The sequence below is a fragment of the Coffea arabica genome, chromosome 2e (genome assembly GCF_036785885.1).
Source record: "Coffea arabica cultivar ET-39 chromosome 2e, Coffea Arabica ET-39 HiFi, whole genome shotgun sequence".
NCBI lineage: Eukaryota > Viridiplantae > Streptophyta > Magnoliopsida > Gentianales > Rubiaceae > Coffea > Coffea arabica.
Window position 1 is genome coordinate 52,596,641 of NC_092313.1, and position 16,459 is coordinate 52,613,099.

The window sequence follows — 16,459 nt, forward strand, 5'->3', positions numbered from 1 at the left end:
TTATAGTTTCCTACAAAATTTCAGGCCAATCGGAGCAACGTAGCCTGTGAAAAGACTGAAATACCTCTGCTGCCCTGTTTCTGTCCGAACTTGGTAATCAGCTTTGGTAATTGGTTAGTTTGATTGGGAATACGATTGATTTGGTTGTTTATGTCTTCTTAAGAAATATATCCTGGTATCTTAGCTTTCGTATGGCTTTGGAATCACTTGAATTGGACTTTGGTAGCCTGACTTATGATTGGTTAACCAGAATGCGCTTTGTTAACCTGTTTATACGGTTCTGGTTTGGTACATTGTGATTTTGACTTAGTTACACTACAAAATGGATTGAGTGGCCTTCTTCAACATTGTAGCCCTTTCTGTTAGCTTCGAAACGGTGTATAGTATACATCCATCCGATACTCGTAGTGCCAGTTGTGCCCAATACGCTTAATGGCGTCAAAACTATTTTTAGGTCTTAGAGCTTAACTTTCATTTCCGGATTTTTCCCTAACTTACTTTGGCACTTATACGTTTATTTGGAGCCTTATTTTGGGAGTATGTGGATTTGGGTTATGACTTGTAATCGAGTCTTATTGTGATTATTTGAATGTTTTAGGACGTGACGGTGGTTCAAGACGCTCTTTGGGCGGAAGTATATGAAATATCATTTGCGTGCTTGGTGAGTATACTACTCACTTGTTTGTTTACAATGTGGATTTGTTATATTTGAACTTGATGCCTTGAAGGCTTATTTGCACCGGTGAAACTGATTAAAGTAAGGGTGTAGTTGATCACCCTCACCCCTTTTGTATTATATATGACTGTTAACTGTGGTACTTGAATAGTACATGAAATACTGGATTGGGTGTCGTATGGACGAGTATCCAACGGCCATTACTGTTACTACTGAGCTCAACCCCATTGGTAGTCGATTGAATCGAGCCGGCGAGGGCTTGGTCGTGAAAATTGACGAGCCATGGGGACTGTTATATGGAATCCTGTAGTATGAGACTCTCGATTCCGGTATACTTGAGTATTACCAAATTTACACTATTTGGAGTTCGGGCCCGGTAGGGGAATGTTGGGTGGAAGGAATGGAAGTAAAGTGGAGCCTACGGTTGGTTACTTTGTAAACATTGACGGAGGGTCAATGAAGTCCGATCAAGTATACAAGCGAGGAAAGGGGCTCTTGAGAGCCGTTCGTATCCTTTTACCCATTTTGTTAATGTGTGATCTTGGTTTACTTCTTTATTGAACGCTTTATGCCTATATGAAATTGGTTGCTTGAGTGATAGTAACTCACTGGGCGTAAGCTCACTCTATTCCTTTTGTTTTCCTTACAGGAATATAAACACTTTTGGAAAGTCCTTGAATGTTGGTTGCCGAGTTGAGCTTATGTGAATGAAATTTTGAATAGCTCCTTTTGAGCAAATTCTAAGCGCATTTTGATCCAACCAAAATTGTTGAGTTGTAATTTGCAAGCCGTACTTGTATAAACTTGTTGGACAATTTGGGTATGCCCTTTTGGTATGTAAATGCTAAATTTCAAGATGTGTATGTTTGATTGATGCTTGGTTGGATTTTGACGTGTCGATTACTATTCATGACCGACTCTGTTTTCGTTTTTTTTTATTTTGTAATTTTGACCTGACTAAGTACGCTTGTATGTTCCGAAACGTGCTAGATCGCTTTACACTGTCCCGTTAGTCCTGGCGAGAGTTGGGCAGGCAGTCAGCTAACCCCTTTGGTTCGCCTTAGGGGAAGGTGGGGCTGTCACAGGTGGTATCAGAGCCTAGGTTTGAATTGGCCTGGGCGTGTTAGAAAGGCTCGACTTGAGGATTATTTTGATTATGTTCCTTAAGGTTATTTACATTTATTTACTCTTTTGGTGTAGGATGGACGGACGTGGTGAGCCTAGTGATAGCCCTCCTGGTGAGCGACCCCGTGGAGTGCTCTCAGTGATCCCATTCCAGATACGGCCAAGAGGGGTCGTCGTGCGTTAGAGCCTGGCTAACCGCCTCCGACGGTGTGAGTGTCGCCACACCTACACCTACCCTAACACCTTAGTGTTGGCCGTGGCCGAGAAACGGAAGGAGCTGGCCAAAGATAATGCTAGGCTCGAGGCCGAGGTGAATCAGTTGAGGTCGGCCAACGAGAAACAAGCCAAGCGAATTAAGGATCTAGAGTACGATGTGTTCGAGTGTGAGGATAGAGTGGACGACCTCTGCACTCAACTTAGGGAGGCACGTGAGCGTGAGACTAAGCGAGCTTGGAAGGTTAGGGTTCGAGCCGCGTCGATCCTGAACCTCTGCGTCGACGTGCTCGAGGGGGTGAGCGACGAGGCGTTGTGCACAGGGGTCGGGGCAGGGGGTGAATCCACCCCGTCGGGTGGGTCCATTAGCCCGACGATGGACTAGGTTGTGACTCCTAGGATCTTTTGGGATAGTTTTGTTTCTGTATATAGGACGGATAGGGAAAAGAGCCTTAGCTAGCCGTTTTGTACGTTGGATTAGCTACGTGTATATTATTTTTGATAAGGCCATTCCCTGGTGGATTGTCTATGTGTATACTTGACTTGACTGTACTTGACTGTACTTGATTTGACTGTACTTGGCTTGACTGGTTGTTGATATGTGCGTTGTTTGACTTTGTTTGGAATGTATATATATGTCATTGTAAAAGATTTTGGAATTTTACTTACATGCATTGTTATTGTATTGTTCTAGTACGTTTGCCTAGATTAAATAGAGTTCATGGAAGGTACGCGTAGTGGACGGGGGCGTGGGCGCCGGAGTAGACAAGCTACGTTAGACCAGGGTGCTGGGAAAACCTTCTCTGGACCTAATCCTGAACCGAGGGTTGACCCCAACGTGCAGATAGCTACCGCTATGCAGCAAATGACCAACCTGCTGGCACAAGTGGTGCAGCAACAGGGTCAGAACCCTAACCCTAACCCTGGAAACCCTGGCAACCACGTCGAGAGCAACGACAGGGCACTTGAAAGATTTCAGAAGTTTGTCCCACCGAAATTCGTTGGGGAGTCCGACCCGGATGTCGCCGAGAGGTGGCTTGAGAAAATGATAGACATTTTCGCTGCCCTGCACTACACCAAAGAACGGCATGTGACTTTTGCCGTTTTCCAGCTGGAAGGGGCGGCCTGTTCCTGGTGGAATGTCATTCGGCAAAAATGGGAACAGGAACAAACGCCCAGGACTTGGGTAAATTTTATGAGAGAATTCAATGCGAAATTCTTTCCTCCTCTAGTTCAGGAGAGGAAGGAAGATGAGTTTATCCGACTCCGCCAAGGGGCTCAATCTGTGGCGGAGTACGTGAGCCAATTCACCCATCTGTCCAAATTTGCTCCTGAGCTGATCATGACCGAGCAACGGCGGATCAGGCGTTTTATCCAGGGCTTGAATGTTGAAATCCAGAAGGACCTCGCAGTAGCTCAAATCAATGCTTTTAGCGAGGTCGTGGAAAAGGCCCAACGGGTAGAAAGTGCTAGGTTGCAAGTAAGGAACTTCCAGGCAAAGAAGCGAGGTTTTCCTGAAAGCAGTTCGGGGCAAGGGGATAAAGGCACCCTCTCCAAGTTCGGACGAGGAGCTGGAGGTGGACGACAGACGGGTTTCGGCAGAGGGGCTCAGTCCAGGGGTGGCTCAGCCGGGAGAGGCCAAGGCGGAAACTTCCAGAAGGGTTCAGGTTCGGCGTCCCGTGGGCCTTGTGGGTATTGCGGAAAGCCGAATCACTCCAAGGATAATTGCTGGAAGAAGGAGGCCTTGTGGGTCTGCGCTGCGGAAGCGCAGACCACCAGTTGGCCACTTGCACGGTCCTAAAACAAGATGGAAAAGGGAGCCAACAACCGCCGAGGACCAATGCTAGACCAGCTAAAGGAGATGGGTCCAAACCTAAGGTGCCAGCTCGAGTGTATTTGTTAGAGCCCCAGCAAGTCCCAGATTCCTTCTAGGTTGTAGAAGGTACGATCCCTGTATTCCACCGCTTTGCCAAAGTTTTAGTAGATCCAGGTGCCACTCATTCCTTTGTTAATCCTGATTTCATGTGTGGCACGATATAAAACCTACTAGTTTACCATACGACCTAGAAGTTAGTACCCCTACGGGGAATCATCGGTTGGTTACTAGTCTGGTTTATAGGGATTGTGAAGTGTGGGTAGGAGAGAAGAGATTATTAGGAGATTTGATAAGCCTGTCTATCAAGGGGTATGATGTGATTCTGGGCATGGACTGGTTAGCTAAGTATAATGCCCAACTAGATTGTAAGAAGAAAGTGGTGGAGTTCCGTATTCCTGGAGAGGCGACCTTAAGGTTGGATATAAGGGGTAGGTTAGCCTCATCTGCTTTGATTTCGGGCTTTCGGGCTAGAAAACTGCTAAGTAAAGGGGCACAAGAATTTTTAGCCTTTCTAATCAACAACCCCACAGATAAAGTGAAGGTAGAGGATGTACATATAGTAAGGGAATTTCCGGATGTATTCCCTGATGAGTTAGTAGCTCTACCTCCGGAAAGAGAGATAGAATTCAAGATAGACCTGCTACCTGGAACCTCACCTATCTCCAAAACCCCATACCGAATGGCCCCTGCAGAGCTCAAGGACCTAAAGTTGCAATTACAAGACCTTCTGGAGCGGGGATTCATTCAAGAGAGTGGGTCTCCCTGGGGAGCCCCTTTGTTGTTTGTAAAGAAAAAGGACGGAAGTTTGAGGATGTGTATTGATTACCGGGGCCTGAACAACGTCACAGTTAAGAATAAGTACCCACTGCCCCACATTGATGAGTTATTTGACCAACTGCAGGGAGCAGTGGTCTTCTCAAAATTAGACCTCCGACAGGGATATTACCAGTTGTTGATTAGGAGAGAGGATATTCTGAAAATCACTTTTAACTCGAGATATGGGCATTTCGAGTTCGCAGTTATGCCCTTTGGACTAACCAATGCTCCTGCCGCCTTCATGGATTTAATGCATAGGGTTTTTAAACCCTATTTGGACCGATTTATCATTTTTTTTGTTGATGACATCTTGGTCTACTCCAAAACTCGTGAGGAGCATGTGCAGCATCTGAGAGTTGTGTTACAGACCCTAAGGGAGCATCAATTGTACGCCAAGTTCAGTAAGTGTGAGTTTTGGCTGGCGAAAGTTAGTTTCCTAGGGCACGTAATTTTCCAAGAAGGCATCTCGGTTGACCCAGCGAAAGTAGAGGCTGTGACCAATTGGAAACGGCCGAAAAACCCCACCGAGGTTCGTAGCTTTCTAGGTTTAGCGGGGTATTACCAGCGTTTCATTAAAGATTTTTCTAAGTTGGCCGGTCCTTTAACCGACCTGACGAATAAATATGGTCGGTTCGTGTGGAATGCCAAATGTGACGCGAGCTTTCAGGAGTTAAAGAAAAGGTTGACTGCGGCGCCAGTTTTAGTCCTGCCTAACGGAGTTGATGGGTCTGCTGTGTATACCGATGCTTCACAAGAAGGCCTGGGATGCGTTTTAATGCAGAATCGTAATGTGATCTCTTTTGCCTCTAGGAAGTTGAAACTTCACGAGCAGAATTACCCGACCCACGATCTAGAGATAGCTGCCGTGGTTTTCGCGCTGAAAAAGTGGAGACACTACCTATATGGGGTGACCTTTGAGATTTACTCGGACCATAAGAGTCTTCGGTACCTCTTCTCACAGAAGGAATTGAACATGAGGCAACGATGGTGGATGGAATTTCTGGAGGATTACGACTGTACCATCAACTACCATCCAGGAAAGGCGAACGTAGTAGCCGATGCTTTGAGTCGCAAGGCTCAAGTAGCAGGGTTAATGATTAAAGAGTGGGATTTTGATGTGAATGAAGAAACCGGTCAAACCATGCAAGTAGAACAAGTGAAAGTTCCCCTCGGCCCGATCACGCGAGCACGAGCCAAGCAAATGAAGGAAGCACTCGAACTCCTAGTCCAAGCTGTCCACGTGCAAGTTGAGAGGCCTAGGCCCATAGAAGGCCTTGCGTATGAGGAAGAAAGGCAAGTCACCTTGATAGAAGCTTCGCTCGATGAAGGAGACCTTGTCTAAAGGCCACGGCCTATAAGGCGTGGGCGCGCTTTATAAGAACAAGTCTCCTGCCACTCAATCGCAGCCGCGTCGCTACAAGGCGTGGGCACGCTTTATAAGCACATGCATTCTGCCCAACTATTTCATTTAGCCTTTCAGCCGCGTCGCTATAAGGCGTGGGCACGCTTTATAAGCACCTGCATTCTGCCCAACTATTTCATCATATTTTAGTCTTTTCCAATTCACATTAGGGTTTCTTATTGTAAGGCTATATATATTAGCCTAAGTTCCGTACTTTGAGATAGATTACGTGAATACAAAATTGAGAGTTCTCTCATTGGCTTCTTGTGAGCTTTTCTTGAAGTTCTTAGATTAAATCCCTAGGATCTTCAAGTTGACTTATCAATCTAGAATCACACTAGATTGTGGCGTCTTCTACACTATACCAAGGTTTGTTAGCCATGTGATTAACGGGTCAAGGTTCCATCAACCCCAAACGTGTTCCGTCCCTCTAGATCCTGTGCGCTTGTCTCTTGCGGGTTTCGTCACAAGTTGGCGACGTTCGTATCAGTTGGTAATCAGAGCTAGTTAGAGGTATCACGTTATATCCCTTGTTTATTGTTTCGTATCTTGTTTTCTTGTGTTTCTAGTGTTTAGGGTTTCATTGTTTTCCGTTGCTATTCCTGTCTTGCCTCGTTGTCATAATTCTACAAAAAAAAAAGTTACTGTTCACGGATTACTACTCACGTCACTGTTCATCCGTGAGTTTGTTGGTGTTGTGTTTGAATCATTAGAGTCAAAAAAAAAAGTCACGCACCTTATTTTGTTCTCGCGTCAAGTTGCTGGAATTTCGCTTTGAGTATTACTGAAATTCTGCTTTGCCTATTTCGTGAGTTTTGGTTGTTGTCTTGCAAACCTTGGAGACCATCACATAATTGGAGAAGTTCTTGAGTTTCTTGAACCAGAATCTTGAAGTTCTTGGTCCACCAAGATTTGTTTTGGAAGTTCTTGAAACAAAAAAAAAATAAAAAAAAATCAGGAACTAGGATTTTCTTGAAAGCTTGCACCCTCTTGCAATCGTTTCTTGATCTTGTTGGAGCAACCTGAAATTGTGTTCCCTGAAGAGCTGACATCTTGATCAAAAGTACAAAAAAAAAAAGAGAAAAGAAACGAAAAGGACAAAAAAAAAATGAAATAAGAAAGAAAAGAAAAGGAAGAAGGGATTCGGCTCTCCAAAAGCAATCAGGTTTCCTAATCTTGATTGGTTTCCAAGTCTCCAATTCTTAGTTAGTTTCCCAATCTTAATTGGCTTCCGTATCTTGTGTTCCATTCTTGAATCGGTTGCCAAGACTCCAACCAAACTGGACAGTCCCAAAAGCACCCCAAACCAGTTTCCTAAACCGCTACAAAGACCTTTCCCAAATCACCTTTGGATTCTTGAGTATCCTAAGTCGGTTGTACTAGTTATTGCAAACTGAATTGGCTGAAATTCAAGGGCTGATTCTGACATTATTTGAACATCCTAGAAGCACCGTTGTCCCTCCAAAATATAGACCAGAATTCAGCAATACAACAGTCCAAAATTCCAGTTTTGCGGGTAAGAGTTTTCTAGGATTCCAAATTTCTGTTTTGAGTCTTGAGTCGTGTCTAGTGTCAAACATCTTAGGACTGATTTCCTACATTATTTGAGTTTTTTTTAAGTAGTGTATCAAGTGTGTCATAGACCTGAGTTGTTTCCATTTTGACCCTTGCTTCGTTTGTTATTTGATTTGTGGTTGAACGTCAATATTGGAGCTCCTTGGAGGAAATTTTCTGATTTCTTCAAGGGAGACAAACAAAGGTCAATAAGAGCTATTTGTGAGATCATTAGAGTGAGTAATCTTGAGTGATACACGAGAGTGAGTGAAAATACGTGAGGAAGTGTGTGAGGTCACATATACCTTTTCTTTGTTTTTCTTTTCTAACCATTGCAGGATACCCAAGCATATCAAACGGAGGCGAATCATCACATCTGGACCCAAAACTTAACAATGCTGATTTGATTGGACAATTCCAGCACATGTTGACACAATCTTTGGAGGCCGTTCATGAACGGATTGACCAATTAGCAAGTGGCCAAAGTCGCTCCAAATCTGTTCGGGGAAAAACTCCGTTACATGAAGCGTATGACTCGAATAGTGACGAGGAGGAAGTTGTTCGATGCCCCCGATATGATGCCAAGAGGACCGATGACTCGTTCAAGGGAGTAAAGATCAAAATACCTTCCTTTCAAGGTAAATCAGACCCAGAGGAGTACTTGGAGTGGGAACACCGCCTTGAGATGGTATTTGACTGCCAAAGTTACACAGAGGAAGAAAAGGTTAAGCTTGCTATCCTTGAATTCACTGATTACGCAATTGTATGGTGGGAGCAAGACAAGACTAGCCGTAGGAGGAATAGAGAGAGGCAAATTGGTTCTTGGGATGAGTTGAAGGCCGTCATGAGGAAGAGATTCATGCCCAGCCACTACTACCGCGATCTCTATCAAAAGTTGCAAACCCTCACCCAAGGCAACCGGAGCGTCGATGATTATTACAAGGAGCTTGAAATTATTATGCTTCATGCGGACATTGTTGAGGATCGTGAGACAACCATGGCCCGGTTTCTTAGTGGGTTGAGACCCGAGATAGCCGAAGTGGTGAAGCTACAGACTTATATGGATCTTCGTGAGCCAGTGGACAAAGCTTCAAAGGTGGAACACCGCCTCAAAAGGAGGGGTCCTACACGACCCACTAACACACTGGGTGGATCAAATTGGAGGTCTTATGGCCTTAGGAAAGAGGAGAAACCGACTACGGGAGTCTTCAGTGGAGCCCAACGAAATGAAGCCAAGCCCGAAGGCTTCAAAAGGGACCCCAAAGCGGTGCATGATATTTCTAAGATCCGTAACCATGAGACCAAATGCTTCAAATGCCAAGGGTTTGGTCACATTGCATCTCAGTGTCCAAACCGACGAACCATGATCTTGCTTGACAATGGGGAGGTGGTTATGGATGACGAAGGGGATGACCATGAAGGAATGCCTTCCTTAGTGGAAAATGTGACGCCCCGAAAAGTATGAGTGTGAGAACCCGAAAATTTTCTAATTTTCTAGGGTTTATTTTATTTAATCGCCCGCCTTTTCTACATTTTCTTTATTAGAAAAATTCCCCAGATAAATTTTATGAGCAAAAATAGTTTTAAAATGATTTTTCTAGTATCGGTTAGTTTTTGAGAAATTAAGAGCGTATTTTGAACGTGGGACCCGCAAGTGCGGTAAATGCATTATATTTTTGACAACTTGTTGGAATTTTGTATTAAGTGATATTATTTTACAATGTGTTAAGATATTTGTATTGGAGAGACAAAAAGATAAGATTAAAACCCTAAAGGACCATTTGTCACAAAACCATTGGACCTTGACTTTTGACCAAGACTTTTCTAACTTTACTAAAACCAATTTGGACCCAATTTCTCTCCATTTTAGCTTGTCTTGGACAAAATTTTGAGAGAAAAGAGAGAGAAAATCCATCATCTTGCACTTCAATTTCTTGTCCAAATCTTGAGTTCCAACCGATTAAATTGCAAATCACTCCATAAAACTTGCTAGCTAAGGAAGATTGAAGCTCTTGGTGGAGTTGTTTTGGAAGAAAAATCCCTAAGTCATCACCTTTCTTGATATTTGAAGGTATCATGTCTAGCCATCCTTTCTTTGTTCTTGATTATGCTAAATTAGTGACTTGTGATGGCTAAAGAGATGGTTTGATGGATTATATTTTGAGTTGTGGTTGGATGGATGAACTTTTATTATTTTTGGGGATTTTTCTGTTTTAATATGAGTATGATTATGTGGTTATGTATGATGATTGGAAATGATGTTTAATGATTCTAGAAGGTGGAAAAAGTGGAAGATTGCAAGTAAATTCTGTTTTGGAAGAAATCTGGAAAATTAGGGTTCTTGGTTCTTCATTCTGTCCGAAATTTTAGGTCCTAGATAGAGGCCGAATTGGCTTTTTATTAAAACATGAAAGTTGTATGGAATGACATTTTAAAGGTGCCTACAAAATTTCAGGTCAATCGGAGTAGCGTAGAATGAGAAAAGTCTAAATTACTATTGCTGTTCTGGTTTACCCGAAATTGGAATTTGCGACTGTAATTGGTTGTTTTGGCTGGAATTTATTCCGAATTGGTTGTTGAGGTCTTCTGATGAAATGTATCCCTATTTCTTAGATTTTATCTGGTTTTGGAATTTCTGGATTTGGACTTGGAGAGCCTGAGTTATGATGTTTCCGCTGGAATGCGTTCTGTGAATCTGTTTTTGTGATTCTGGTATAGTTTCTTCCATTTTTGACCTGGTTACACTCGAAACTGGGTTGAGTGACCTTCTGCAATATTGTACCCCTATCTCTTAGCTTCGAAACGGTGGGTCTTTTACCTTCATCCGACAATCTTAGTACCTTTGGTGCCATTACCGCAAAATGACGTCAAAACTGTTTTTCTGGTTTTGAGCTTAACTTTCATTTCCGGACTTTTCCATAGCTTGACTTGTACTAGTACTACTTGGAGCTTGCTGAATGGCTATTGGATGAACTTGTTGTTGTGTGTGTACCTTTGGGTTTGAATGAGAAGAATAATGAAGCCATGATGGCTGGAAAAGTAAGCAAATTCAGGGGAAGTGCTGTCCGAACTTTGAAAGGATTTGTTTGCATTGAGTTTGTGATCTAAGACTTGGATTTGAGCAAGGCAATGTTATATGATGGATGATTTCTGAGCCGTGGAGGTGAGTGACCTCAAACTATTTCTAAAGTTATTTATGAATCGTTTCCTGCATTATTTACTTTTGAATTGTTTCCAAAGTTACTTTTGAACCGTTTTCTTACATTATTTACCTTTAAACTGTTTCCAAAGTTACTTTTGAACTGTTTTCTTGCATATCATGCGTGCTTGCATATGAGTGTTCCTTGTTGGCTGTATTCCTTGATTTATTGGCTTGTTATTATTGATTGATAATGTGTTAAGTGCTTTCAATGATTGTTAAAACGAGTTTTCTAGGCGAGTGTGTACTTTATCGCACTCGACCTCAATAAATATGAAATTTTCAATGATTAATGATTAAATGCTAGTTGCGCATGAATGTAAGCCGTTTGGCTGAATTGGGCCCTGCCCTTCGTTACCGATCGACTCGAGCCAGAAGCGGACTCGGTCGGGCGATATGGTGACCCTGGGTGAATTTGGTATACTCGAGTATTACCTTGTAGTCCGGCTACGTCCGGATGGGTGGAGTCCGGCTACGTCCGGATGGGTGGAGACCGGCCAACGTCCGGAAAAAAAAAGATGAACGAATAAAAAGATGAACGAGGGATTATTTATAAAAAAATAAACGTATCCTTTTCATGAATGTTACTATCGCTTTCCATTGTACATGTTTCTTGAATTATTGATACTCCATATTTAATGTTTTGTAAATGCTGTAATCGTTTCTGGACTTATCATGTGATTTATGACATCATTGAAAAGAAATATTGTTAAACCGATTTGATTACTGATTTTCTGGTTACTCGCTGAGCTTCTAGCTCACCCCAAAAATATTTTTATTCCCCTCCACAGGGCTCAAGGCGAAGGCAGGACTTGTTGTGCTTATTCACGTGAATGGATGGCCTTTTATTTTGTACAATTTGGATTTGGAATCATTTTATGTATAGTTGGGAATTGTTTCCGCTGCAATTGTGACATGTAATTATTGGAGACTTGGATGTATATTTGTGGACCATGTGATGTATATTTGAGGTTTATTCTTGTAATTCATTTCAGGACTTTAGTGAACGACTGAGTCCCGGCGAGAGCCGGGCAGGCGGCCCGCCGAACCCTCTGGTTCGCCTTAGGGGGAGGTGGGGTCGTCACAGAGAACGATGCAGATTCTAGTGAGGAACTACCAACGAATGAACAACTCGGCTTGGTAGTTCGAAGGGTGCTAACTACGCAAGTTAAGGAGGATGATGGACAACAAAGGGAAAACATCTTTTACACACGTTGTCACATAAAAGGCAAGGTGTGTAGTCTCATTATTGACCCCGGGAGTTGCACAAATGTGGCAAGTGTGACACTAGTGGAGAAGGCCGCCCTTCTCACAATCAAACATCCTCACTCTTATAGGCTTCAGTGGTTGAATGACAGTGGGGATGTGCGGGTCACGAAGCAAGTCGTGATCCCTTTCCGCATTGGTCGCTATGAGGATGAAGTCCTCTGTGATGTAGTGCCAATGCAAGCTACACATGTGCTATTGGGGAGACCATGGCAATATGACAAAAGAACTAGTCATGATGGTTTCACCAATAAGTACTCATTCATACACGACAACAGGAAGGTTACACTTGTTCTTCTCACTCCTAAACAAGTGCATGAGGACCAAATGTGGCTACATCAAGAAAGTGAAGAGCAAAGGAGGATGAAAGGAATCGAGAAGAGGGAAGGCAAAATGGCCTTAAATGAGTCGGCCCTAGAGCAAAAAGTCGAGAGGAAGCAAAGTATGTTTGCGAAAGCTAGGGAAGTAAAAAGGGCTTTACTTTCTCACCAACCTTTGCTTATGTTAGTATGTAAAGAGGTAATGCTCGCTTCTAATGACTCTACTAACTCCTTACACCCTCGTATGCGATCATTGTTGCAGGAATTTGAAGATGTGTTTCCCGAGGAGATCCCGGACGGGCTACCTCCCATCCGTGGAATTGAACACCAAATAGACCTCGTTCCAGGTGCACCGTTGCCCAACAAAGCCGCATATCGCATGAGTCCCGAAGAAACAAAGGAACTTCAAAGGCAAGTGGATGAATTACTCAAGAAAGGTTGGGCGCGTGAGAGCTTAAGTCCTTATGCCGTCCCCGTTATCTTGGTGCCAAAGAAGGATGGAAGCTCACGCATGTGTGTAGATTGCAGAGCCATTAATTCGATAATGGTAAAGTATCGTCATCCTATACCTAGGTTAGATGACATGCTAGATGAACTAAATGGAGCTGTGATTTTCACGAAAATTGATTTAAAGAGTGGATACCACCAAATTCGAATGAAAGAGGGTGATGAATGGAAAACGGCCTTTAAGACTACTTATGGATTGTATGAATGGCTAGTCATGCCCTTTGGTCTATCTAATGCCCCTAGCACATTCATGAGGCTAATGAATCATGTGTTACGCCCTTTTCTTGGTAAATTTGTGGTAGTCTATTTTGATGATATCTTGGTCTATAGTCGCGATCTTAATGAGCATATGGAACATTTACGAGCTGTTTTAAATGCTTTACGCCAAGCCAGCTTGTTTGCTAATTTGAAAAAGTGTTCCTTTTGCACTAATCAATTGGTCTTCCTAGGATACGTCATTAGTGCACAGGGAATACAGGTAGATGAAAGCAAGGTTAAAGCCATTCAAGAGTGGCCTACACCAAAGACGGTGAGCGAAGTAAGGAGCTTTCATGGATTAGCTAGCTTCTATCGGAGGTTTGTGCGAGACTTCAGCACAATTGCCGTCCCCTTGACTGCCGTAATCAAGAAGAATGTCGCTTTTCAATGGGGGGCCGACCAAAACAAGGCGTTTCAATTGCTTAAACACAGGCTCACGCACACACCTGTACTTTCTTTACCTAGCTTCGATAGAATGTTTGAAATCTAATGTGATGCGTCAGGTATTGGCATTGGAGCTGTGTTGATGCAAGAGGGTAAGCCAATTGCTTATTTTAGCGAGAAATTGAGTGGAGCAGCCTTGAACTACTCCACCTACGACAAGGAGCTATACTCCCTCATTAGGGCTCTCGAGACATGGCAACATTATCTGAGAGCAAGGGAGTTCGTCATCCATACTGATCACGAGTCCCTAAAGCATTTGAAGTCACAACAAAAGTTGAATAAAAGGCATGCACGATGGATTGCTTTTGTTGAGACTTTTCCCTACGTGATCAAGTATAAGACAGGTAAAACCAACGTTGTAGCTGATGCTTTGTCACGCAGGTACTCCTTGCTTACCTTACTTGATACTAAGCTACTTGGTTTTGCAACCATCAAAGAGTTATATGCACGAGATCCAGACTTTCGTGAATGCTATGCACAATGCTTAAAATCTAAGCTGGGTCACTTCTTCATACATGATGGTTACTTGTTTCGAGTTGATAAACTTTGCATCCCTCAATCCTCCATTCGATTATTGCTCGTTAACGAAGCACATTCAGGAGGTTTAATGGGACACTTTGGTGTTGCCAAGACTTCGGCTGTTTTGCAGGAACACTTCTATTGGCCAAAGATGAGAAGAGATGTGGAACGCGTGGTTAGCCGATGCATTGTGTGCCACAAAGCCAAGTCTAAGACTCAACCATTCGGTTTGTATACCCCCTTACCTATTCCTACGACACCGTGGATCGATATTTCTATGGATTTTGTACTTGGTTTGCCTAGGTCTAGGAAATGTCATGATAGCATCTTCGTTGTAATTGACAGATTTTCTAAAATGGCTCACTTCATTGCTTGTCACAAAACGGATGATGCATCTTATATTGCTGATTTGTTCTTCCGCGAGATAGTTAGATTACATGGCGTACCTAGGACCATTGTTTCAGACAGGGATGTTAAGTTTCTCAGCTATTTTTGGAAAACTTTGTGGGGCAAATTGGGTACTAAGCTGTTATTTTCTACTTCTAGTCACCCACAAACTGATGGTCAAACGGAGGTTGTTAACAGAACATTATCCACCTTGTTGCGTGCCATCATTAAAAAGAATATCAAGTCTTGGGAGGAATGTCTTCCTTATGTCGAGTTTGCCTACAACCGGACTGTGCATAGTGCGACACAATTCTCACCTTTTGAAGTTGTGTATGGTTTTAATCCTTTAACCTCCTTGGATTTATCACCTTTGCCTTTGTCTGAGCGTGTGAACCTAGATGGGGAGAAAAAGGCCGATTTTATGAAAGCACTTCATGACAAGGTACGACTCAACATTGAGCAACGTACGAGTCAATATAAGAAGCAGGCAAACAAAGGAAGGCGCCAGATGATCTTCGAACCGGGTGACTGGGTTTGGTTACACCTTCGCAAGGAGAGGTTTCCCGTCCAATGGCGCAATAAGCTACTCCCTCGAGGTGACAGTCCCTTCCAGGTTCTCGAGCGTGTGAACCACAACGCTTACAAGTTGGACCTCCCAGGTGAGTATGGAGCTATAAGTGCTACATTCAATGTCACTGACCTTAGTCCCTTTCTCGCAGATGACGAACAAGATTTGAGGGCAAATCCTCTTCAAGAGGAGAGGAATGATGTGAATGAAGAAACCGGTCAAACCATGCAAGTAGAACAAGTGAAAGTTCCCCTCGGCCTGATCACGCGAGCACGAGCCAAGCAAATGAAGGAAACACTCCAACTTCTAGTCCAAGCTGTCCACGTGCAAGTTGAGAGGTCTAGGCCCATAGAAGGCCTTGCGTATGAGGAAGAAAGGCAAGTCACCTTGATAGAAGCTTCGCTCGATGAAGGAGACCTTGTCTAAAGGCCACGGCCTATAAGGCGTGGGTGCGCTTTATAAGAACAAGTCTCCTGCCACTCAATCGCAGCCGCGTCGCTACAAGGCGTGGGCACGCTTTATAAGCACATGCATTCTGCCCAACTATTTCATTTAGCCTTTCAGCCGCGTCGCTATAAGACGTGGGCACGCTTTATAAGCACCTGCATTCTGCCCAACTATTTCATCATATTTTAGTCTTTTCCAATTCACATTAGGGTTTCTTATTGTAAGGCCATATATATTAGCCTAAGTTCCGTACTTTGAGATAGATTACGTGAATACGAAATTGAGAGTTCTCTCATTGGCTTCTTGTGAGCTTTTCTTGAAGTTCTTAGATTAAATCCCTAGGATCTTCAAGTTGACTTATCAATCTAGAATCACACTAGATTGTGGCGTCTTCTACACTATACCAAGGTTTGTTAGCCACGTGATTAACGGGTCAAGGTTCCATCAACCCCAAACGTGTTCCGTCCCTCTAGATCCTGTGCGCTTGTCTCTTGCGGGTTTCGTCACAAGTTGGCGACGTTCGTATCAGATTTGCTAGAATCGGTTTGCGAGTGGAAACCCTGCCTAGAGAGCCATAAAGTGATTTTTGGTAACATTAGGGTGACATCCACCCTATTAGAGCGGATTAAAGGAGCTCAAAAGGAGGATGCTATGGTGCGAAAATGGGGAGAGAAGGTGAAAAATGGGGAAACGACTGATTTCAACTTCAGTCCTGAAGGTATTTTAAGATACTGGAACCGAGTGGTGGTGCCTAAAGATGAAATGTTGAAGATGGAGATCTTAGAGGAGGCTCATCGGTCCAAGTACACGATCCATCCGGGTAGTAGTAAGATGTATCAAGATCTGAAAGGAACCTATTGGTGGGACAATATGAAGAAGGAA

General features: G+C 43.4%; 1 protein-coding gene across 1 annotated transcript in view; it reads left to right on the top strand.

Moving 5' to 3' along the window:
* LOC113729145 (uncharacterized) overlaps positions 1-13,739 on the top strand; it is a 35,166-nt gene extending 21,427 nt beyond the window's left edge. Inside the window, exons 2-4 of the mRNA XM_027253471.1 lie at positions 8,001-9,121; positions 12,095-13,573; positions 13,716-13,739. Of these exons, the coding sequence (XP_027109272.1) occupies positions 8,001-9,121; positions 12,095-13,573; positions 13,716-13,739 (2,624 nt within the window). The remainder of the gene's footprint in view (positions 1-8,000; positions 9,122-12,094; positions 13,574-13,715) is intronic.
* Positions 13,740-16,459: the final 2,720 nt, after the last annotated feature.